Raw genomic sequence first — 26,047 nt, forward strand, 5'->3', positions numbered from 1 at the left:
TAAATTCAATAAAAGATGTCGGGAATCGGTTGTAAAGAAAAAAATATGAAGTAGGCCGCGCACTTGGGGCCTAATCGGAAACATCAGATAAACCCACCTTAAGCCCACAAGCCCATGAATGCCCATGGAAATCCCACGTGGGCCCCACGAACCCTTGCTGACTGGGGCCCGGGGCGGTCCCTACTGGCTCAAGTCCCCACTCCAAGCATGATAGCCTACCATTTTCGTTCGTACAGTCGGCGGGCTATATTCTAATTTTTAACCATTTTAGCGAGATTGAAAATCTCCAGTGACTAACAGCGATGCAAATTACTTAAATGCTATTGTATTAAAAATTTACACTTGCTAAAGAGCTAAAGAGTAGGAGATGGGGGGACAGTCGCTCTCTCGTTGAAAAAAAAAAATCATTAAAAATTTGAGCAAAAATATTCAGTTGTCTGGGCAAATCAATCTTATCATGACGTTTCGACATCTCATCAGTTTACAAACTTTACATAACTTAATTGTTATAATTTAAGACATACATTGATAACTTACTTTTAATATATGTAGCCTAAATTGTATTATCATCGAATTTGGAAACTCTTGCATGTGGTATGCTGTTGCAATTTGGGAAGAATGATAAGTTTTGATTCAACGTTTGCTAAAAGTAGGTAAGCTAGGCTAAGTGTAAAAGAGCACAATATTGCCGAGCAGAGGTAAGCTTATTCACTAACATGTAGGCTAAGTTAGGCTAAATTTCTTTAGGGGTAAGATTCAAAAGCCTGCTGGGTACTGGTAAGTTTATAAATTTTTTTTGCTGTTTTATCTATATCCTACTAAGTTAATGCAGTTATTATTAAAATCATTTGTGCAAAAATGTCCAGTTATTTGGCCAAATCACATTTTATCATGAGTTTTCAACACTTTACCCGTTTAGAAATTTTGTACAGTGTTGTATTTTGAAGTAGGCTACATTAGGCATTTTTCTTACAATGTAAAATGTAGCATCATCAATTTTGGAAAGTTTTGTAGGCTATTTGGTATTGCAATTTGGGACCCCATCTGTCATTCTTTTCAAAGACGCGCGAAAACACAAGACGGGACCATTTGAGCCCGCTTTAATTAATGGCTTACAACTCAGCCGCTTAGCCTAATATCGAACATTTGAGAATATTGACATACACATAGTCAAATGCTTTTATTTTATATTGTAATTATTTAATTTCAAAACAAAGGCTTAGTTTGTGTATTCTGAAAACATTTCTTGCAACAAAGCTCTAAATACACGCATTTTGCTGGCATTTAGTCATTTTATGTCCGATTTTGTTCGTTCGAATTTTAATTTTGATGATTTGTGAACATTCAAAAAATTACTTTGAAACAAATGCTTTTTTCCTACAATAAATACAGTATTTTCATATTCATAGTACATCAAGCAATTTCTTAACTAAACAACAAAACGTCGATTAGATTTAGCGAACAATCTTGCAGCTCTGATTGCAAGTATAGTTACAAACATAGATTTTGTAACATCTCAAAAGAAAGTTTTGTTTCTACCGTGGAATAAAAGATGGTTACCATGGTTCTGTTTAACGTGCAGTAATTTCAGTCATGAAATATATTTTTAATCCCCTTGAAAGTTTCTGCGTAACCTGCGCAACTGATTCAAAAAAGTGTTTTTTTTCAAGGTTTATGACAAAAGGTCACTAATAAGTTGAAAGCTCAGTAGCCTACTTCATCTTTGTGACTACACTACAGGCTAATTTCAATTAATCTTTCAAAACTCGTTTTCCGAATTCAGGAAAATCGAAAGTTCTTGGCCGAATTGCACATATGTCTTCATTTCGGTCTGTTATGAGTCTTTTTCGTGTTGTAAGTTACAATCGTAAGCTTTTATTACAAAATTGCAAATCGGCGAACTTAGAAAGGCGAAAATAGCCAGGGTTTATTGCAAATGCGTTTATTGGATAATAAGTAAAATTTCTGATGTTACAAACCAAAAATTGCCTAAAGGTAAATTTTCATGTCGAGTTAAATGTTTAAGCTTCAGGAGTGCCCCCAATCAAATGAGTCACGCAACACCAGTGCTGAGCACTCAAATAAACTTTGATAATTCTGTTGAATTATTATCACTTTCAACTAGCACAGTTTAAAGGAGTCTATCCAACAATAATTTAGTTGAAGGGATACTAAAGGAAAAACCTGACTTGGCGATTTTCCACGTTCTTTGTGTTTAACATGCTACCATAAAACGATTTTCAATAAAATTTTGCCCCATTGCGGTCTGATCAGCATTCCGCGCGTACATTTGTCAGAGCTTTCAAAACCAGAATGGGCGTGAGCAGCGAAGCGTGCGACTGTACAGTCTACGTCACAAAAGACGAGCAATCAGCTGATCACGCAACAGTTGTTACTGCCGGCGATTTAACTGTAAGCTATGTAGCCTATGTACATCAAAACATCAGATTTCAACATCAAAACATCAGACAGTTTGCTCAAAACCTCAGATCTGATGTTAAAACATCAGATGTGGTAACGTGGCTTTTGTTATTGCTGTCTTTTGTGACGTATTCTCGAGCAGTGTTTGCACTTTTTGGTCATTTTGAAAAAAAAAGAAAAAAAATGAAACATTGGACTTTCGGCCTTGCCAGCGCCACTAGCGTACGCAGGGGGGGCCATTGGGCCATGGCCCCTCCCCTTAAAAGCGTTGTGTGACGTCACGATATTAAGAATGATGCTTTCAGTCTCTTTATGCTTGGGAATGATGCTTTCAGTCTAAAAAAAACTTGCCTAATTTTAAACAAAACTGCATTAAAAGAGCGAGTTTTGCCAATACCAAACATCTCAGCCAGGAATTAGCAACAAGAAAACGTAGAGACTTAGCTTTATTTCCGAAAAATGCCGAAGAAAACATGATCTTATCCTTTTGCTATGCCACCTGACAGCACCATTTTACAGGAATATTCATACCCAAATTTTTGTTGAAAATGCTCTCAGAATGCACCAAGTTCAAAGTAATTTTTCAAAATTTTCTGGGGGAGGCCCCCCAGACCCTCCGCCGCTGGGTGTCGTCTTAGGCGAAAACGCCGTTGGACTTCGCCCGCCGGTTGTCAAAACCCCTCCTTTCAAAATTCCTGGCTACGCTACCGTCAATGCCCCCCCCCCCCTTCAGAAAATCCTGCGTACGCCACTGGCCAGCGCCATTGAAAACAAATTTTTTTCGGTAATGTTTTTGAAATGTATTCTTGAATGTTCAGTTTACGCATTTTAATGCTTAATTCTCGTTTGAAAATTTCATTTAGTATGCCTTTAAGTGTAAATATATGTTTTTACTGTATAAGAATAATTAAATTTTATTAACTTCCTACAGTTAACTACAGCAGTGGATAGATAGTAAGCCTAAATCACTTGTGGACATGTCCGACTGTCCGAGTCCACCACCTCGTTAGGCAATTTAACTACCTATTTAAGTTTTGAAGTTTTCTCTAGTCTTTCTCTAGTCTTTCATTTAAGTTTTGAAGTCTTTCAAAAAATCTCTAGGAATACAACTGTAAAAATATTATGTATTTTGAAGGTACGAAATTAAGTTTGAAGGGGCAATTGCTCTCAGAGCTTCGAGTAGTTTCTTCCCAGATAAAAGCACCAAATATTATTAAGTCATATAAAAAATAAACTACAGTATGAGTAGTTTCATCGACATTTTACAGAACATTGTGCAAGGAAACTTGTAAAAAAGCATAAGGGTTTTAGCTCTAACAGCAGCCTATTGAATAAAAAGTTGAAAGTGGTTTCATTCTTCATGTCACACATCGGGGGATGAAGTTTGCTTTGTAACAAGCTTACAGAGTCTTCTGCATTGACGAGTGAAGGGTGTTTAGCTCCGTTTCTTTCCCACACCATTTCCTTCAGCAATTATCTCCACTAAACTCATTAGACCCTCAGCAGAGTCTTTTCTTTTCAACATTCAACTTAATGTCAAACGAAGCTCAGGCAACTATACAAGCTATCGTTATGTTGGCAGCGGCGTAACTCACAATACAAAAGGCTATCATTATTGCCTGAAACACAACAGATTCTTTTTCCTTGGTCATATCGTATCGAAGATTAATTTCCATAAATTTTAGCTTTCCAAATATTTACGTGCTTTATTAGATTGTTGATGTGACGTTTTGATTTCATGTAGTCATTTTCTACACACGCTACAGTGATTTCTGAGATGTATGTTGTGATATGCCATGGAGCATCACGATACATTGGAAGCACCATGTTGTAGCAAAGCATCTGCAAAAAAAAACGCACGTGTATTTAATTTAGACCGTACGGCGTACAGATCCCATTTAGTAATTAAATAGTTTTCAACATATTTCGTGATTTCCAAAATTTAATAACCTCAAAAAATAATTAATAACCTCCTTCCCATTTAGTAATTAAATAGTTTTCAACATATTTCGTGATTTCCAAAATTTAATAACCTCAAAAAATAATTAATAACCTCCAAAATTTAATAATCTCCTTTCCACAAATCTTGAATTGGTTACAAACGTAAAATAATGCATAACCTGCTTTGGATAACTTGTGAAAATGCTTAAAACTGCACCAATAAACCAAACTTCGACCATTGAGCATAATTCGTTAGCACTACAGTAGCTCCTGCAGGTTCAAGTGAAATAGCTATGACATTAAATAATTGATAATTGAAACTGATGTTGTCCGGTGATATCTTTCATGTAAGCCTACTGTTTATCTTGACTTTATTAGTTAAAAATAATAGTTAAAAGTTAACACTTTCCACATATCAATTGATAATCTTTGCTAACCGAGCTGAGCCTGCTTGCAAAACCTATTCTTTTCACAGTGATTCAGCGTCTGCAGACATTGACATAATGCAAAAAAGAGCGGGTCTTGCTAGCGGAGAGCAACAGTTCAACAACTAAACTAGTATTGCGATAGGTAAAGGGAGTAAGCTTGTTTTCCTGCAACGACTGGTGAATTTTGTCTTGAACTCCGATTGGCAATTCAAACATATTTATATCCATCTAACGTAAAACTAACGTTGCAACAAGTTTTACAGTGAGTCTTTTGTCTCGAAAAAAGCGGACTCGCAAATTAGCATTTGTAACTTTTAGAAAGTTACTTACAAAGCCATAGGCTAGAGCAGGGGTGGGCGAACTACGGCCCGCGGGCCGCATGCGGCCCGCAAGACCATTTTATTCGGCCCGCCGGCACTTGCAGAAACTACTAATCATCACTTATTGTTTTAATTAAACAGATTACATGACAAAATATTATTCCCTTTACGAGTGTGTTTTTCTCCACTTTCAGTGCGTAAACGCACACACGTCAGTCGCGCATGTATTGCAACATGCTCTCACGCATTGTTTGATTCAATTGTTTGATCATACAATACAAATACGGTAGCAGCTACCGTAGGCCTACCAGTACTTCTACTTTCCTCCAAATAACTTTTCATTGTTATTTTAGACGCACAGTTTAATGTTTTCTACTTCGACAGGATTTTTGTTACAAAATAAAAGATTTATATTTTTACTCTGTTGAAATAATGAGTGGTGAGAAGCGAAAGATTGAAGACGAAAGTCGTGTTTTCAATAAGGAATGGACTGTTAAAAACTATTTTATCGAAATTGGGAATAAAGCAGTTTGCTTGTTGTGCCGTGAGTCCGTGGCTGTTTTCAAGGAGTAGCCTACAATTTAAAAAGACACAACCAAACCAGAAGATTGTAAAAAACTGTGAACACTTGCACAAGTCTCATTAACTTTTGTGATGATGATTGCATAGCTTTAAACGTAACTGAGTGTGAAATACAAAATTGTGTTTATGAATATGCGTTTATTTACCAGGGTAAATTTTCCTACTTTGTAATGAGAGTGTGCGGCCCCCCGGCTGCAACATTTTTTAAAATGTGGCCCTCAGTACAAAAAGTTTGCCCACCCCTGGGCTAGAGCGTTCCGGGTCTAGGTTCGGCAAGGCAGAGCCCCTCGACCCTTGAAGTGGCGAAGAAGGTTCAAACGAAGAAGAAAACCATAGAAAAGCATTTTGAACAATACTGTATAAAATTTTCTTACTTGCAAGTAGGATAATCTGTTGACCACAGTGCATTTATGAATGGTGGCATTGCAGAAGAAGTGACAGTTTTGGAAATAGCAATCAGCGTCGTGATGGCAATCACGGTCGTTTTGTATGAATTCAACAACCTAAACATTTTGCACCATTTGAATGTTCAGTTTGATGTGTCATTAGTAGCAAATAATTTGTTATTAAAAGCCACACAACATGAAGTGTTAATAATTAATTTATGTAAATATCTCACCGATAAAGGAATAAGTCTAGCTCCATTAGTTATTTTAACGGTTAGATCTTCTGCGATTCCAACGGCATCAAATGATAATCCGCAAACGTGCATGATACTGATAGGTTTATCAAATGTGAAAGTATCAAGAGCATTTGCTAAATGAAATAATGAGCTGGAAACTTTGATTAATTCCAACCACCTATCAGCATTTTTGACCGTGGTTGTTTTTATTGAGCTTAGCTCAAAATCAAACTTTGATGCCATAGTTTCATAATGCTCCACTGCATAATACGGTCCACACGTTCCATGCATTTTTGGATAGAACTTGGTAATTCTTTGGCTTTTGCGTTTTAGCGTTGAAAGGAAAATATTGTGAGTCAACTCAAAGTGTTGGGTTGCTGGTAAAAATGCCAGAAACTCAAGTTGTTGCAAAAGAAACCAAATCGTCCGCAATTGAGCGAAGCTGACCCATGCTTCGTTGTTTGTTGCGCTACCATTCAGGCGTGAAGATAATGAGTAACTGTCAGCTGTGATTGTAAGGCCTTCTCCTTGAAGAAGGCTCGTCACGAGCCAGTAAAGCTGATCGTAGGTCTTATTTGTCATGGACAATGTTTCAAAGATATTTTCTGCTTGAAATAATGACTTGACAACCAAAGTTTTTCCGTAGCGACGAAATACAAACGCGTTGATGGGATAGATTCGATTTTGTAGTCCGCTTTCATCGATTACGTCACTCATGTTCTGACACACGTCTTCGCATAAATTTCCAACAATTGAGCCATCTTTGTACAGTTTGCACTAAAAAAGCAATAATAAAGACACTTCACGTAATCTGCTAAGCTAAAATATTTTCTGTAAATTCACGAATTGATAGGTCTACAATATAAAGCAGAATTGTTACATTTAAGTCAGCGGGTTGGGTTATAGACAATACCCAATTATTGCAAAAATCTCGGTAACTTGTGCTATTTCGTGATGGAAATTATACATAGAAAATGTTGAACGACAAATTTGCAAAACTTAAAAAGTAGATCTAACGTTTTGGTAGGAAAGAAACTACAACCAGCGATTAGTTTATCTGATATAAGCTACTGTACGTTTTCTTCAGTGAGGAACATGTACAAATAAATTGGTGGAATTAAAAAAAAATATCATTTTACAGCAGTCATTTAGTTTAGGCTTTGCAAACACAAAATAAATCAATGCGACAAACAAATATCTTACTTACAAGATAATGTAAGTCACTTTTTGGCAGTATCGACTTCCAACTGAACATCAAATTAAAATACAGTGGTAACATGAGAAAAAATGTACTTAAAGTACATGTACAAAACAGATCCATAAAATAAATTATGATCTCTCACTGATTGACACCTAGCTGAATCAACCTTAACACAAAAAAGTGGCTTGAGCTACTTTATCAGGTCATCGCTAGCTTTCAGCCGGTATTAGTTGCTGTTTCTGATCTACTGCGTAGCCTAACTATTTCACGCTCAAATTCAGCCGCAAAACTCCATTCAGACTCAGCTTCACAATTTCACGTTGGTCAAACATAAAAAAGCTTCACGTTGGAATGACTGAATTTCTATTTTTGTTCTATCTGATTTTTTTGTCAGATAATCTTGGTTTTAAAGTAAATTAATAACATTTAAGCTTATTCACATTTTTTTAAAATGAAACTAAACTTATGCCAGTGTGACTTCAGTTTGCGATCAGTTTTGTTTAGTTTTATTCCAAATTCTGGTTACTTTACTGACAAAAATGTTACTTTGACTACAATTTAACATCAAATCCTTCACCCTTTGTATTTAGACAATCTACTACCAAGAAATGCAGAGTGATGGCGTAGCCTGCGGGCAGGGCTGCAAGTCGATACTGAAAAAAGTAGGCGATAAATCGATTCGAAAGTCAAACAAAAAAGTAGTGAAATATCTAATTTCGATAGCCTCCCAAAAATGTAGAGATTAAAGAATGGTAGGCACTTTAACAAGCAGATTTCTAATAATCCACGCGCGTATCCAATCCAACCACGAACCAAGGAGATGCTACGTTATCTGTACGTTATCTACGTTATCTGCTATAGTGACCATTCCAGCATTCAGCCAGAGAATTAATAATTACTTTGAACTTATAGCCCCGATAGCTCAATTGGTTAGCGCGTCACTTCTGGAACGAAGAAGCTTCAAGATCAAGCGGCGCTGGTTCGACTCTCGGGGTGTGCGCTTGAGCAACGCACGTTAAGGACTGCTCTCCATTCAGCGGCATCTAATGGATGGAATAATTTCCCGGCAATAAAAACTTCAACAATCGGAAACTTCACTCTGTCAATCTCGGTGACCGGGCCTGCGTCAGTGATTCAAAGCCTCTACAAGTATGCGAAACTGCCAGGATTAAGCTCTGCAAGAAGCTTTCCCAGTCCGAGGATAAAGATTCAATCAATCAACTTTGTTTGGTAATTACAGAAGAAAAAAGAGCTATAGCAGAGGTGGGAATCAAACCCACGTCATTGTAATGACTACTATCGCCCTAACCCAATGCGCCAAGCCAACCGATGGCAAAGCGGTGATTTAATTTAGCTAGAATTTGCGTTTTTCCTTTATTCTTCCCAAACGCAATCTTGATGACGTCATGAAAAGCGTAGCTTCTGATTGGTTCGTGCTGGATTGGATATCTGCATGTTAAAGTGCCTACCTTAAAGAATAGGCTAATCGATATTAAACGCAATTCAAAAAAATACAAATCAAGTATCTGATTTTATACTGCCTACCAGTGGGATGGCGCAGCGGATAAAGCGTTGGCTTTCCAATCATGCAATCCTGGTTCGACTCCCGGCTTTTCAGCTGGTTGTTGAAAACACCGCTCACCTCTACCTAGTCCTAGGGTGTAATAAATTGAGTGGGCATAATTGCTACAGGAAAGGCAGCCGAGAAAAATGAACTGGCCACCCTACTCTCCTTAGTACCGAAGGCTTAATACTTGGTAGGCTACAATGAAAACTTTATCTTCTCATACCCAATCCTACTTGAATCAAGTATGGGACCACCTTTACCTTACCAGTGTTCCCTCTAAGAATTTAACTAGGGGGACAATTACCTGGCTGGGTTTATATCTCAACTAAAAGAATGATTGGGTTTTGAGTCGGTCTATCTCGGCCCAATGTGTACAAGTCGGCAGCACTGGCCGAGTGGTTAGCGCGTTGGGCTCGCAGTCGAGAGCCTGCATGTTCGACTCCAGCCACCCGCACTTGCTGTTGTTTCTCTGGGCAAGAAACTTTACGATAATTGCCTCTACCCAGTGATCGATTTCGAGTAATGGGTAGTACCAAATTGAAGTCATAAGTAGAGTAGACAACCGGAAACAGACATTGCAGTCGGCTGCAGCGTGGGTCAGGTGTATGTCGGAAGACGCAGTGGCGGCTCGTCCATAGAAACTGCAAAACTGCAGCACCCCCTGCACATTTCAGTATTTTATTTTTTTTATTAATTTCACGTTTTTTCTCGTGTTCTCTATAGATCCTACCGACTAGAAGTTTCATAATTTCTGGGTTTTAAAATATATGATGATTTTTTAAGTTTTGTATTTGGCAGCTCTGAACTGCAAGCCCTGCAGTTGCGATCTTATAAAAGAAGAACAAAGAGAAATTGTGACGTCATATTTTGGCTCAGGTTGCTTCAAATCACACAATTTCGAACTGCAAATTTTGCAGTTGCTGGTCACGTGGTCAGGCTAGCTACTGTTGCAAATACTGTTGTTTCCAAACACGATATTAGGTGGCTGCGACTGATGCTGTTACATGGTTAGACTAATGTGCTTTGCTTTTTCCACAAAAAGATAAAGCTTAGACTAGGTTTTCATTAGTGTTGTTAAATTAAATTTAAGAAAAGCTCTACCAATAAATTTTGTGGTTACCAAACCTGGTTGAATTTTTATAAATTAAATGTAACCTAGGTTCATTGTTAACTTACGATAATAAGTTAAGGCCAAAGGTCACATGCTAAAACAGCCTATTTAAACTTGATGAACATCAGGAAATTAATTGCTCAAATAGCCTCAGAATTCATGAAATACCACTAAAATAAGGTAAAATTTATGGGGGTCATGTCCCTAGACCCCTTGGTATCGCGCCTTTGGCGCTCGCTCTTTCACGTATAGGCTACCTCCGGTTGCAGCACCCCCTGCTATAAATACCACGAGCCGCCACTGGGAAGACGTACACCGATGCATAGCGCTCAAGTCCGCTTTCCCGCAATGCAGGATTGTCACAATCAATGTGCAAAGCCTCGCGTCGGGCTGCTTTGCGTCTTGACAGAATGTGCTGTTTTCATTATGGAATTCTTGAGCGGTATGTTATTATCGGGTATTGACCTAAAGTAACCTCTGATGACGAAATCTGTATTATGTAACGTGTTTTTTACAACCTTCGGCCCTACGTGACATTCTAGAGACTTCTGTTGTTTACATTTAAATGCTACGTGACCGACGATGAGTTCGTGTGATGCAACACTACGTTACCTTCTAGAGGTTACTGGACTGAACAACCAACTATATAAATAGTGGTGTAGTTTGTGTAATGTTTATGATTCTGAGATTATTATGGTGATTATTATTGAGTTGGTTATGAGAGTTGTGCTATGAGTTGTGGATTGGTAGTTGATGCAGAAATTAAAGTTATTTGAGAAGCCGTTCGTTAAAGTTCTTCAAGAAGTCAGATTATCATTTCTCTAGTAGAATTATTCGACATTTAATTGACTGCTTTTCGGTTGACCCATTAAACTACGTCATTGAATCTTTCCAAGTCTTTTTCCTGGTAAGAGATAGAAAGAAATCGTGACTATTGTCATAAAGAAGGTAAAGAAAGATAAACAAACAAACAATCATTATACCTTTCTACACTTAGAATACACTTATTTTTGTTAAGAAAGCCTGCTGAGGAGTACTGCCCTGCGGCACGAAACAGCTTAATCTGCTTTCGGGATTTTCCTCTATTTCGGTACCGCAAACCTAAGTTAGTTGTTTCTGGTAGAACACAAAGGTCGACATGCCTTCGCTGAGCACCCCAACGGCAATATCGGGAGCTCTCATTCTCGCATGTAGGCTAAGGCAACGTCGACCAGAATGTGTGAGGACTAGTAGTCACCCTTCCCCGCACTGGTGACCCTCGAAGTTCAGAACGACGCTGGGCAGTGGGTGGTCACAGCGGTAAACCATAATTTCTTCGTGGGAAAATTGTAACTTAAAGTTCCCGGATCCTTTCGTCTGCATATAATGACCGAAGAAACACACACTTGAACTTCTTTTCAAAAAGTGTATTTCTGTAAAAATTAGCCCACGGCTACCGAAAACGAGGGGGTGCAACGCGTACACCACTGAAAACTGTCACTACAGAACAGATTACTTGGATAAAAGACGGAACTTTTGTCCAGCTAGCAAGCACTAAGCCAACAGTTAAATGTGCGGCCAACTTTCAAACAATCATTTTACGAATGACCAGAATAGATATCAATATCTCAAATTCACGTATGCAGTACTGTGACGCAATAATGAAAAACAATTATGAAGTCATTCAACAGGTGTTCGAGCTAGTGAACCAATGCATTCATGTTTAAACAGGCCCAAACAGGTCCAAACAGATTTAAACAGGTCTGACACAAGTCTTATTAACGATGGTGGAATTTTGGCACATGCTTTAGGAATTTCCATGACGTAATATTCAGTAGACTTGAACGGTTTTTATATGACGTTTGATTTGGTGAAAATTGTCTGGAACAGTGGGCACTCTACCTTTGCGTGTCTCGGACAAACCCAGCCGGGCAAACCCAATCCAAGGATAAGGAATCAATCAATCAACCATATGATTACTATGTGCAATTTGTGCATAGATTAGGATTCTGTACAAAAAAAACTTCTTATCAGAAAGCTCCTTGTTTCGTCCGAATCACTTAGACTTTCAGCGCAATTTTTCAAATAAATGCAGACCAAACTCCCTCCCTGTGAGCAAAACCAGTTGGGAACACACAGTGGCGTAGCCAAAGGGGGGTTTTGGGGGTTACAACTCCCCCTTTGGCACGCGTGTGACGTCACGATATTGAGAATGATGCTTTCAGTCTAAAAAAAAATTGCCTAATTTTAAACAAAATTGCATTAAAAGAGCGAGTTTTGCCAATACCAAACATTCAAATATCTCAGCCAGGAATTAGCAACAAGAAAACACAGAGACTTGCTTTTTTTCCGAAAAAAGCCGAAGAATACATGATCTTATCCTTTTGCTATGCTACCGGACAGCACCATTTTACAGGAATATTCGTACCCACATTTTTGTTGAAAATGCTCTCAGAATGCACAAAATTTAAAGTAAATTTTCAAAATTTTCTGGGGGAGGTCCCCCAGACCCCCCGCCATTGGGTGGTCAAAACCCCCCTTTTCCCAAATTCCTGGCTACGCTACTGGGAACACCACATGGCAGCTAATACCATAACTTTGGCGCTCCCGAACGAAAGTAACGACAGCCATTGTCATGATGACACTGATATCTCGGTTTTGTTCTCTGCTCTATGGAATGCAAAACCGAGTAGGCTACACGTTTCACTTCAAAGATTTAATGCCTGAGCCTGAGGTGCAACGTGCAAGTTTGCAGAAACAAATTGCACAAGTATAACAAATAACAAGAATAACATCTTTTTTCGATATTTTTTGGTTATAAGTGATATATCTGGAACCAATGAAAACAACAGCCAACATGAAGGCACACCAATACAACCTCCACTCAAAGAAATCATTGACAACAACTTGCAAAGCGCTCTCTTCAAGAGTTTTTGTTTCTCTAAAAATACGCTGTACCCGTAACCTACACTTCCAATTCAACGGTTACAAGCAGAAAACATAGCTTTGGAGCAGTGGTTTTCAATCTTTTTTTTTTTATCATGGCAGACCTCTTTGGTGCTCTCGAAGCGGTCGCGAACCCCTACAAAAATGATTTGAGGTTTCAGTAGCCTACATCGGCTCCTCCTAATGGAAGCAAATGCTTCATAAGTTTTGAAGCGGCACACTTTCTAAGACAAATTTGCAAAACTAGGAACGCACTTTTGACGATGATATTTAAGTTAATATGTTATGAGTTATAAGTTGATATACAGCAGGATAAAAAATCAGTAATTATAATGCTTTTTTATAAATATTTACCTCAAAATCAATTGAACAACCTAATATTTTCATTAATTCAGACGTTCGAAGTTCTCATCAATGCCGTCAATGGGGGGTGGTGAGTTTTAGAAATGGGGTGCTGCGTGTTCGCCGAAGGCGAATCCAACAGCGGGGGGGTCTGGAGGGCTTCCATCAGAAATTTTTGAAAAATGATATTTGATTTGCTGCTTTCTGAGCGTATTTTCAGCTCTAAATTGTGATAAAAGTTTAAGATAAAACTGGCTTATTTAAGAGTTTCGAAAATGTGTAATATATTGAAGGGGACGATCAACAAACACGTTCTATAAATGGTACAAGAGAAAACGCTTGTTTTTCTTCATTAGCCTACCTACTCGACAAAAATTCTCCCGTGGCCTATGTCATTTTACATTTTGGATGTAGATATGTTGCTTATTGCATGACATATTAAACTCAAAATTCCCGAAGCCTATTCTTATTGTTACAGAACTATTCTTGTTGTTTCGTATCATTACGATTTTCAAAATACAGGTCATGTCAATTGTCAACAAGAAGCACAGTTGCTTTGAAAAGCTGTAGGCCTACAACGCTGTGGGACAGTGGGCGTTAATTATGTCAAATGATAGCTCTTGATAGATATCATCTACTGTTTTATTTAAGCTACAAACAGCGTTGAATAATTCTACGTGCAAGCTATAAATAGATGGAAATGAAATATTCAATAACCAATAAACTTCTAGCTCAGTATGGCCTCTTCATATTCAACGCTAGCTTCCCATGTTGTTCCACAGCTAGTGATTGTCCACAGCACGTGGGAATGCGAGCAGGGATTTTCAGTCATGATGCACATCAAGTCAAAAAATCGAAACCGACTAAGTGCGCCCGGAAATGCCTTTCGATGCGCTGTTAGCAAATTTACACAGCGCATCGACCAATTGGTGGACAGTAAACAAAAATCTCGTTAAATTTAGTTGTAGTGCTTTAATGTTATTTTAGTACGTCAATAGTATTCTTCTGAATAAAATATGGTGTGATTAAATTAGTTGTTCTGCAAGAAGTGGTACGCTTGGCAATACAGAGCGTAGAAGTGGTACGAGATCGTAAAAACGTTGGGAATTCCTGCTCTAAGTAATGTGCTAATCTCTCATAGATAACAAATTTCTCGTGCGTACTCTTTGCGAGCTGTTGCTGTAGGCCTAAATGTTAGTTTGTTGCATTTTCCCCTGGTTTTTGAGATATCAGATAAGTTGTCATCTTAAATAGACGTTAGTTCTCTAAGAAAGTGAGCTTATTTGTAGAGCTTGAGCTTCATAGAGCTTGCATCACCTGTACTTCGTTCTACTGCAATAATAAAGCTAATACACAAATCAGTTGCACAATTAACACAATTAAGGAATTAGAGTGCACAACTATGGGCACCAGGGCCGTAGCAACAAAGAATGTGGCCCCTTCCGAACATAAGTCCGGGGCCCCTTCCAACGCAGAAACTGGAATGTGGTATTTATTTTACACAACATGCAGGGTTCATATTAATCATATTATGTATACACAGTAGGCTAGAGGGCACAGTTCCGCTAACTAGCGAAGCTAACGCTTTGGTTAGCGGATTAGCATTTTCGCAAATATTTAGAAATTTTAGCTGACTCGTTAGCGAAAGTAAATTTATTGGAAATCCGCTGATTTCCTTGTTGAAAGCTAACTTTTACATTAGCAGCACCTACCACTGTGTATAGCTTACATAGGTCTACAGTGACAGTGTGGACATCTATTCCATAATTACGCAAAGCGCTTCTTTCGAGCCTTGTTCTGCGCAAATTGTAATGGGTCATAGTCCAAGGATTTGGCAATTTTGTTTTCGATAGTAATTGCAAGAGCAGAAAGCCTGTCATCTGCCACAGTTAAGCGTGGGATATTCTTGATCAGTCATTCTGCTGATGATCCTTTCAGCACTGGCGACAGTAACTTGTGTGGTCGGTCAGAAGAATTCTGGTGCAAATGCAAAGATTCGGATATAGCCTATCTTCTGAAGGCTGTTGTTGTGCGTTAAAAAATGCTTGCCGTGACAAGTCCTCTCTCTTTCTCAATGACATAAATAAAACGATTTAATTCCATTATTAGTTTGTTGGCATCAATGTCTCACATTTTTCTTTTAATTTTTTTTTCAGTGATTGTCTAGTACTCTAGTTCCATTGTGCGACCCATTAGCTCAGTGGTTGCGTGCCCGCTCAAAATCACGCGGCACATGTTCGACTCTGGGGGTGTGCGCTTGAGCAACGCATTTCAGGACTGCTCTCCATTCAGCGGCACCTAGTGAATGGAATAATTTCCTGGCAACAACACTTCAATAATCGGAAAACTTCACTCTGCCAATCTCGGTAACCGGCCCTGCGTCAAGAGCTTCTATAAGTAGGCTATGCGAAACTACCAGGAATAACCAATCAAGGCTGTGTCGGTCCGAGGATAAAGATTCAAAACCAACCAACCAAACTATTTTCTCTGAGACATTTCTTCAGGCTGCTAGCTTTGTACAGAAATTCAAACAACTTGTATCACTCCACGAGTTGGTCAAAGCGCAAAGAAACAGAAGACATGGCCTGACCAGTGAGAACAAGAAAAAAATGGCGATTTGAATTTTTCTTCAGCAGAAAGACGACTCGAATCATCAGCACATTCGTAACCAAACATTCTCTTCCTATGTCGTAGGCCACCGTGTTTTTGAAAACATCTGCTCAATACCAATAAGCTCTGCTATTTCGCATGCGTTTGTGACCACGTGGTTAGCCTATATCCTGCATTTCGATAGTCTTCCAAAAACTTCGGCGGAGGGTTCGGAGGGCGGTTGCTACGCCTCTGATGGGCACCCATGACCATCAGTGGCGTAGCCAAGGGGGGGGGTTTGGGGGTTACAACCCCCCCTTTGGCACGCGTGTGACGTCACGATATTGAGAATGATGCTTTCAGTGTAAAAAAATTGCCTAATTTTATACAAAACTGCATCAAAAGAGCGAGTTTTGCCAATACCAAACATTCAAACATTTCAGCCAGGAATTAGCAACAAGAAAACATAGAGACTTAGCTTTATTTCCGAAAAATGCCGAAGAAAACATGATCTTATCCTTTTGCTATGCCACCTGACAGCACCATTTTACAGGAATATTCATACCCACATTTTTGTTGAAAATGCTTTCAGAATGCACCAAATTCAATGTAACTTTTCAAAATTTTCTGGGGGAGGCCCCCCAGACCCCCCGCCGCTGGGTCGTCAAAACCCCCCCTTTCAAAATTCCTGGCTACGCTACTGATGACCATAGTTGTGCAATTATAGTCACCGTTTTAAAATGTCAAAAGCACCTATCAGATTATTGCAAAACTTGATTTTTGTAGTGCTTTTTGTTGGTAAATGCTTGTGCTATAACCACATCATAACGTTTGTTTGCTAACTTTACTCATGATTCAGCTTTTAATTAAAATGTTAACAATTGCACAACTATGGTCACCTTCCCCTACCCTACTTGACGGAAACATATTATGAACTATCTGCAGTTTCAAAACTTTTTAACTGTTTAATAAGAAGAATATCAGATTTACTTTTTTCTTAAATCTATTCCAAGCTTTAATTAAAACGTCAAACCTCCCTAACAAATCCTAATTGCTTGCAGCAACCATCGTCGTGAAATTTCAGAAGATAACACTTGCCGTTCCATTTAGGATAGCATCCTGGTCAATTTTGCTGTTTGTAACAGTGTACACAGCACAAGCTTTTTACTATTCGTTTGTATTGACAATTTAAGAAAACTTGCGGCTCTTTGACGTCACAATTGAATGTTTTTTTTATTGTAACCTTGCGCAAAATATTTCGGTAGGCACTTTAACATAGGACAGTTTTCCGTGCGAACCAGCTACCACTATTGCGCCGCGGCGCATTGGTTAAGAAAAGTAGGACAATTTTCCTTATAAACTCAATTGATTACAGTCATTAAGATCCTTCTTGCACTCAGTTCAGTTGCAGAAGAAAAAAGAACATCAGCAGAGGGTGGGAATGGAGCCCACGCAATCCAAATGACTATTCCCTTGCCCTAACCTTAACCCATTAGGCCACGCTGCTTGTGGCGATACATTCACTCAATTTTCTTTGTATCAAAAATCTTTCGAGTAGATCGGTCAGAATATCACGTGCTGAGTCGCATGACTGAAATCAGCTGATTCGCAAGGAAAACTGTCCTATGTCAAAGCATAGTGCCTCCCAATGGTCAAAGTGCCTCCCAAATATTTCACATAACGCAGAGTTTCCCAATATAATTTACACTTATAACAGTCAGCAATTCTGTGAGCAAAGAACATAAAATACATTTTGGGCAGAAGAAACGCTAAGATATTTGAGAAGTTTTTCGTGAAAACTTTTGTGGGAGTGCTGCAGCACCGCAGCCCACACTATGGTAAGCCGCCCCTGAATGCAATTTTCTGCATCTTTTTATCACAAACGGTCTCTAAATGGATAGATTGGACGTTTCGTTGCAAGGTTTTCTGTTAGCCTTTTATGTTAAAGTTTTTTTTATAAACTGAATAACTTAGGCTAGATATCGCAGTAATAATAGTATTTTTCTAAGAAACCAAGAAACGGCAGGGCCAAACATCAAGATTAAAGGTTATTACTGTAGAGCACGGATCGGCAACCTTTAGCATTGAAAGAGCCATTTGGTCTCGTCTTCATCAAACTAAAACCTGCTCTGAGCCGCACCATCTAATTGATTTAGCTATTATTTATGATTAATCAATACAAATCTATTCAAGTGATGCTGAAATTAAATATTTAGCTATTTAATACTGACTAGCTACAAATTACTATTACTAGCTGCAAAGCAAACCGTAGCTACAAAGGTAAAGTGTTACGCCACCTTGTCGCAACTATTCGCTTTTTGATTATTGCACCACAATGGTTTAATTGTGACACGAACGAGTACAAAAAAGCATCACGTGAGCCAGAGCGTAAAAACAAAAGAGCCGCATGCGGCTCCGGAGCTGCAGGTTGCCGATTGCTGCTGTAGAGTAAAAATAAGACTATAAATGGCTATAGAATAATTTTGATTTTAAATCATTAGCCTATGTTATGAACTCTTTTAAACTCTTTCTTTATGACACTTTATTTTGTTATCCTATCTCGCAACAATATGGTGTTAACTCAAACAGACTAAGCTTTACAAATAAACCACTCAATGCTCACGCGCTGATACCTGCAGCTCAAGGGAGACACCATTGAGTTGCTGGTGAAATAAGATCTCCATAGCAAAGAAAACGGAAAAGAAACAAAACGGTTATGATTGTATTTTTCATTGTATTATGACTACGCATATCCTGAAGAAAATAACAAAGCGTTTGAGTCTACGTCAGAGGTTATTAAGCTGTGTAACGCGGTACACTGGTGTGCCACAAACGAGTCATAAATGTGCGCGAAAAGCCTGGTGATTTGAATGTTGCAACCGTAAGCGCAAACCTACAAAGTGTCAAATTAGTTTTTAAAGAGCATACAGCATTTGCTGTTGTGTTGCAGTAGGCTGTGATAAATAACCAGATTTGGATTTTACAGGGCTAATAGTCTGAAGTTGGACTTGGATTTACATTTTAAGGTTGAAATCTGGAAGTGGAATTGGATTTTGAAATCTAACGCTCGTACATCTCTTCCAAAGCCTGCGCCTTAGAGATGAGCACAAAGCGGATTAGGATCCAGATTTGTCGGGTATTCAAAAAACAGTATCCGGATCAACAAGAGTGCAAATTTTTATGAAAACAGGAGCCGGGGGCGGATTAGGAGTTTTCAAAGAGATATACATTACAGAGAAATAAAACAGAGTAATCTTAGCGGGTTTAACATACCTTTTTACACACAAAAAAGTATGTTAAACCCGCTAAAGTTACTCTGTTTTATTTCTCTATGGTTCAACAAAGCAAACTCTAAATCAAAGCTTTATCATATACACTGCAATAGTCTATAAGTAAAACTAAATTGCAAGCAGTTAAGACAGTGGTTTCCAACCTGGGATTCGCGGACCCCTTGAGGGTCCGTGGACCCCTTGAGGGTCCGTGAGAAAGCTTTTGGGGGTCCGTGATTACCTTGATGAATTTGGAAAAAAAATGTTCTATGTGCACGGATAGAGCACCAGCTACGCTCGGAAACAAATCCGGATTTGCTGGTTTAGTAAAAAACGAAGCTCCTCGCGTGGTTGTTACCCATTGCTTCTTGCACAGGTAGGCCTACGCCTTAGCAGGAAAAACTTTACTAGCAAGTCTCAAAGAAATTCTGACGAACTGCGTGAAAGTTGTTAATTTCATCAAAAGCAGAGCTGTAAACCACCGTACTTTTAAAGCACTCTGTCAAGAAGTAGGGTCAGATTACAAAGTACTTTTGTAAAATATGGAGCCAGCACATGGTACACAAACTGTGACCTGCAAAATTGAGGTATGTAAAATTGTTTTTAATCAACTTTGTGTTTTAATAAATCTATTAATATGTATAGCTATGTGCCCAAAGCGAAATATTTTATTTTTCTCTTATTATTTTTTCTGACAATAAACATAAATTAGAAGTTAGGTGAGTCCTTGTAGGGACGCTTGGGCACTGGCGCGGACGCTTTGTGCCAACTGTAGACATATAGGCAGGTTCGCTTAATGCTATAGGATTTCGTATGTTTTTATTTTTGGGCAAAAACGAACGTTATTTGTAACGGTGTGATATTCAATTTGCAAAACTGGACGTTTTAGTTCGAGTAGTAGGTTAGGTCATCACTTTCGTACGCGGACGGTGGTGCTTTAGAATCTAGGAGTAGGCGCTTTCACTGTTTTTGTTCTGTAAATTGAGGTCTTGTTATAAATATTCATGTATCTTTAATTTATCTTTATTTTTAAAAGTTCATGTATAATTAAATTTTTGCACTTTTTATAGGAAAATTCGTTTCACTGTTTAAGAAATTTTGGAAGAGGCTCCACCCAAGGAGCCCACAGATATTGTAATTTTTTCCTCCTGATGAATCCGGCAACGTGAGCGATGAGGACAGTGCAAATGAAGTTGAATGTGTCAAAAATGTTAACAATGTTGGAAAAGGAATCCTGAACCAGAAAGGCGAAATAGTGATTCATCACAATGAAGATACTCAGGGCATGGATTTTGTTGAAGATAAGGAGAGGCCTATATTTGATAACGATGAGACAGAGCCGCTACCGGGACCATCCAAAGCCAACCTATTGCGTTGGAACCCAAGAAGAAACGTAAAGAAAGTACTGGCAACACAAGAAAGTGGGTCAACGCCTGTTGCGTTACATGACCTGGAAGAAGAACTATCGCACAACAAGCCTGCCAAGAGAAAGTTTACAGAATTACCCAAACTAATTGGAAAAGTCACACTTGTAACTAAAAAAAGGAAGGGCCGTCTATGAAAAACTGTGTCTCTTAACTCATCATCAAGTAAAGAAGAGTTAACAGAAGAAAAGATACCTCCTGTACGCGTCAGCAACAAAGATAGGATCCAGTCTACAGCAAAATCAACTGAGGAAAAAAATCCCTCCTTTTCCTGAAGCTGAAAAACCATGATAATTTACCCATTCATCCTGATAATGTGAAAACGTATGATGTTATGAAACTCTTGATCTCTGACTGATGGTTTTATGAACAAAGTAGTGAGAGAGATCCAGAAGTATGCAGCACAACAAAACCAATTGGCCTTCCAGTCAAAGCTGGATAATTCCTTCATAAAAGCAAGTCATGCAATAATGTTTATGACAGGATACATCACCCCTTTCACACGCAGGATGTATTGAGAGAGGAGAGATGATACAAGCAATGTGATGGCAAGAAGAGCTATGTCAATGTATATTTTTGATGAAGTAATGCGCTATAGCAATTTTTCCAACTTAAACCACTCTAAAGACGATTCATTTTGAAAAATTACCTATCTTTTTGAGACTTTGAATGAGATAGCAGCCAAATTTGTAGAAAAAAATGAGTGCGCAGCTATAGACGAATCAGTGATCCGTTATTTTGGCCCCCCACCCTCTCAAGTAAATCATAAAGGGCAAACCAACAAGATTCGGGTTTAAAATGTGGTCTATGTGCACTCCCTCCGGAGAGCTAATTCACTGTGTCCCTACGCTAGAGCAAAAACAAACATCTTCAAGTATGGATTAAGTCAGGGGGCTTGACGTTGTTTATGGCCTGATGAAAAGTGCTCGACTGATTCCTGGTTCGAAGGTTGTGTGCGACAATCTTTTCAGGAGCCTGGATTTCCTAGATCATCTGTCTAAGAAAGGGATAGGTATTTTGGGGACAATGAGGTGAAATCGAATAAACAATCTATCTTTACCATCAAAGAAAGAGACCAATAATATGAAGAAGGGAGATATGAAGCAACTTTACCTTAGAGATAATCAAACCATTGTTGTTGGAAAGATTCTTGAACACGGTACTGTCTTTCAGTTATAGTAGGTAATCATTTTAGCAAATTTTAGATACTCTCGTGATGCGTAATGAAACTGGACGTGGATCAGCCTTACTTACTCAAGATCTACAATAACAACATGGTAGGTGTGGACATGTTGGACAATCTCAGTTCCTGTTATTCCATCCGCTCAAGAAACCGCAACTGGTACAGGGGTGTGTACAATTGGATTCTAAATACCAGTATGGTGCAAGCTTGAAGGTTTTATAGAAAAAATTTGGTGCAATCACGGAAGAGAGAGAGAGATATGGAAAAGATTATCCTCCTTGACTTTATCCGATCATGTGTAGAAATGACAATTATGATGGGAACAAGACATTTCTGTCTTACCATCGACACATGCACTTGTCAACCGTGAAGAGATCAGAAGGGATCGGTTATAGGTGAATTGTTCGTAAACAGTTGTTCTTAAAGCAATTGTTCGTAAACAATTGTTCGTAAAATCAATTCTTCGTAAAGCAATTCTTCGTAAAGCAATTCTTCGTATACATCAATTCTTCGTATAGGTGAATTGTTCGTAAACAGGTGATAGGTGAATTGTTCGTGAACAATTTTTCGCAACAGCAAGGTTTGTCTTGCAATTTCCGATGAAGGTGCGTAATGCAAATTTTCTTGAATAACCAAGTTACGACGACACAAAGAAATAAGCACAATGAAAAAGCGCATTTTTTGTTATATATTGAAATCCAACAATTGTCTGTGTTTAGCAATTCTTTGCCTACACTACCAATACTACTTTAAGTAATTTCGTACAAATTGTCCACGAGCCAAGTTTAGTATGAAGTATTGTGTGCAATTCCACGCAAGTATTAAAGTAATCACAAATTTTATCATCTTGAAAGTCTTGACGCCAGGTTCGGACGACTCTAGTTAGTCTTTCTGCACTGTCCTTGTACTTCTTCTTTGGAGGGGGTCCTGCCTGGCCACTGACATACTGTTCAATACAAACCTCATTTAGGTTTTGCTCTCGCTTGATTGCAGATATGAACTTCCAAATATCTGGATGATTTGCAGATACCTGGAACATGAACCCTCTGTGCCATCCTTCAATGCTATTATTAGTTTTGGGAAGGCCACTGAGGACGCCATCATAGCAGTTCCACATTTGAATTGCAAACATTGAAGGACGGCGCCCTTGACGACAATCAGGGCGCCCAACCCAAGTGTCTTCAAAGTAGTCAATTACTGGCTGAGCAACATCTGGTAATACATTCCCATCAATGAGAATGTCAAAGGCCCGACTGACTTCATCAATAGGCACAAAGGTCAGAGACGACAACATGCGCAGCCTCAGAGCAAACTCTGTACTTGTCTCGTACTGCTCCTTCAGGCTACTTGATTGCGTCTTTCTCCAAATGCACTGGCACAAATGGAAGAAACAGCCACGGTGAGTTGAAAGTGGGTTCTCTCTGCTTACTGCATTAACCATAGCCATCTCAAAGTCAGTCATGATTGTTTCTGGAACAGCAACAGCAGGTAACAACTCCTTGATCTTTTGCAGCAGATGAATGTATGTCCCTCTCCTTTTGTCCCCCAGCAGGGCATACACCAGAAGCACTGAAGTGTTTTCCTTCAGTCCGTGTATTGTGTAAAGCTGTTCAAACAGTGAAGGCACTGTCTTGAAGGTGCCGTCAGCATACCAGTGCTTTGAACGGGCAAGGAGCTGCAGATTTCTTTCAGTGGCAAAGAGGACCATACGGTTATCTCCAGGCCAAGAATGTTACACCAGCAAACGTTTGCTTGTACTCTACTGGAAGCACAATGTCACGGAGAGAATTTGGGATTGCCGGGCCTGCATTTTCCTTCAATCCCACTTGGGTGACTGCCCTTTTCATGCTCTGCACACTTGGCAGTTTTGCTGCCGTGGCTTGACTGAGTCCAATAGTTTTTGCAGAGGCGAGGTAACTTGGGGCATCACGACTGTCTGTTGCTGCACAACGAATATTTTCCATAACCTTTGCTGCTTCGACATGACCAGCATGATTGTGCTCACCTCTGGATTGTACAATGGCTGCCATAGCAGTTGTTACTCGTGCAGGACATTTCTTATTAAAATGCTCACATTTCCAATAAGTAGTTTCTTGCCCTTGTGCGTTAAGTGCACTATAATCTTTGTAATAAAGCTGGCCACTATACAAAAGTTTTGGCTTTCCTTTTTCGCTGCTCACAAACTGTAATGCCATTCTGAATCAGGGACTCTACGCTCTGTCTGCTCGTCTACACTCTACAGGTACAGCACGTCTTTAAGCACAATTAGCACATCTCTAGCATATGGGCTACCCTAATTGGTTGTTCGTAAACAATTGTAGGCCTAACTGTTTTTTTTTTTTTGAAGCTGTAACCTAACTTTTATGAACATTTGTTTACGAACAATTAGTATTACGGTCAATTGCATGCCCGAAGAATTGCTTTACGAAGAATTGCTTTACGAAGAATTGATTTTACGAACAATGGATTACGAACAATTGTTTTACGAAAAACAGTTTACGAAAAAAACGTCGGACACCGAAGGGATCAGGGCAATCACCTGATCATCAAGACAGACAAAAAGGTGTCTGCAAACACTGTCACAAATGAACGTCAATATACAGATGCCGTCGGTGTTATGTTCGACTGCACCCAGATTGCTTCGAAAAGTATCATGACTGAAAGGAATTTGTAATATTATCTGTTTAGATCGAGTTTCGTTTGTTCGTTTCTCAATCAATCTAATAAAAAAGCGATGCATTTTTATTAGAAATTCATTTTTAACGCATCTCAGGGCAGCAGTATTGCTTTTTATGACTTCAAAAATTCCATTACCGGAAAATGCTAAGTTCTTTTATTTTACATCAAGCCTTCGTACGAATGCCCAAGCGTCCATAGAAGGACGTACCATTTTCTGCATTCCTGGTAGCCTACAGATATCAAAATTTTTTTTTTGAATATTAATATTCAACCCATAACGACCTTACATGAAACTTTTTGTAAAAATATTCCGACTAGAATGATGACCGGGCACTAATGGGTTAAAAACGATACCGATTGTGTTCTTTCTTGCACAACGCAGTGAAAATAAGTCGGGTAATAATGTGATGAGATCGTAAATCTGATATAAAATTAAAAATGAGCCTTGTCGCAGAAATACTTTTTGCTGTTGTAAAGCAACAATAAATAAAATCATCTTTAGTAAAATGAAGAAAACATATACGACTAGTTTTGTATGGCCCATCCCACTTTCGAGCACTTAGAGAAAACTTTGATCATTTTCTTCTCAGCACCTTGTTTTGTGAGAAAGCGTGAAAAGATAGTAAGTTACACGGTTTTTGTCACTGACAGTGACACTGTCACATAAACAGCAATTTGTAGACATTGCCTCAACCATAAATTAAGGGTAGCCTAACTTACTGTTTGTGAGATAGGCTACTGTTGTTACACTGCAAATGGCTATAGTCAGATTAAGACAAATAAAAAATGATCAAAATCGTAGCCTTACGAAACTGCAATTTCAATTGAATTGAGATGCTGTTTGATAAAAATAAACTCAACCTATTTGATCTAAACCTGATAGTAATAGCCTAATAAGTTCACATTTTCATTTCGGTAATTTTTATTTTGCACATGCTTTAGAGTTTAGACCAGGGGTGTCCAACCTTTTTGGCCAAAGGGCCACGTGTAGTTTACGAATGGTTGCGCGGGCCACTTGAGTATTTACTGCTAATTTGTAATCTTAAAAATGACTGTCTGATAATTTCTAATTAAAACCCTCACACCCAAATTCTAATCATAGAAATGTGTTTGTACATTTTATGGGTTGAAATATTGAATACAAAGGGCCAAGGGGTCAAACAATTATTTTGGGGGCCAACTACCTCTAAAAAGGGCCAATCTGGCAAGCCTGACGTGCAGTATGCTATAGGCTAGCGCTCTGCCGGTGGTAGTTAGGCCCATGGGCTACGGTCTTGCAGTAGCATAAATTCCTTTTTTTTTCTTGCGAAGATATATAACTTTGTTGCCGGGACCAGGCGCGGATCTAGGAGTTTTTTTCGGGGGGGGGGGGGGCCAGAAAACTTGAAAATCAATTAAAAAGAAAGAAAAAGATAAAGCACATATGAACAATAATCATAATAC

The 26,047-nt window shown here is 38.8% G+C and overlaps 1 protein-coding gene across 1 annotated transcript; it reads right to left on the reverse strand.

Annotated features, from left to right (window-relative positions):
- Positions 1-3,525: 3,525 nt before the first annotated feature.
- LOC145776156 (divergent protein kinase domain 1C-like) lies at positions 3,526-23,955 on the reverse strand. Its single transcript, XM_082587557.1, has 4 exons — positions 23,662-23,955; positions 6,312-7,091; positions 6,067-6,195; positions 3,526-4,263 (listed from the first exon to the last, which is right to left on the reverse strand). The coding sequence occupies exons 1-4, from the start codon at positions 23,953-23,955 to the stop codon at positions 4,087-4,089; spliced, it is 1,380 nt and encodes a 459-aa protein (XP_082443683.1). The 3' UTR covers positions 3,526-4,086.
- Positions 23,956-26,047: the final 2,092 nt, after the last annotated feature.

This window comes from Aplidium turbinatum, chromosome 8, assembly GCF_918807975.1.
Source record: "Aplidium turbinatum chromosome 8, kaAplTurb1.1, whole genome shotgun sequence".
Taxonomy (NCBI): domain Eukaryota; kingdom Metazoa; phylum Chordata; class Ascidiacea; order Aplousobranchia; family Polyclinidae; genus Aplidium; species Aplidium turbinatum.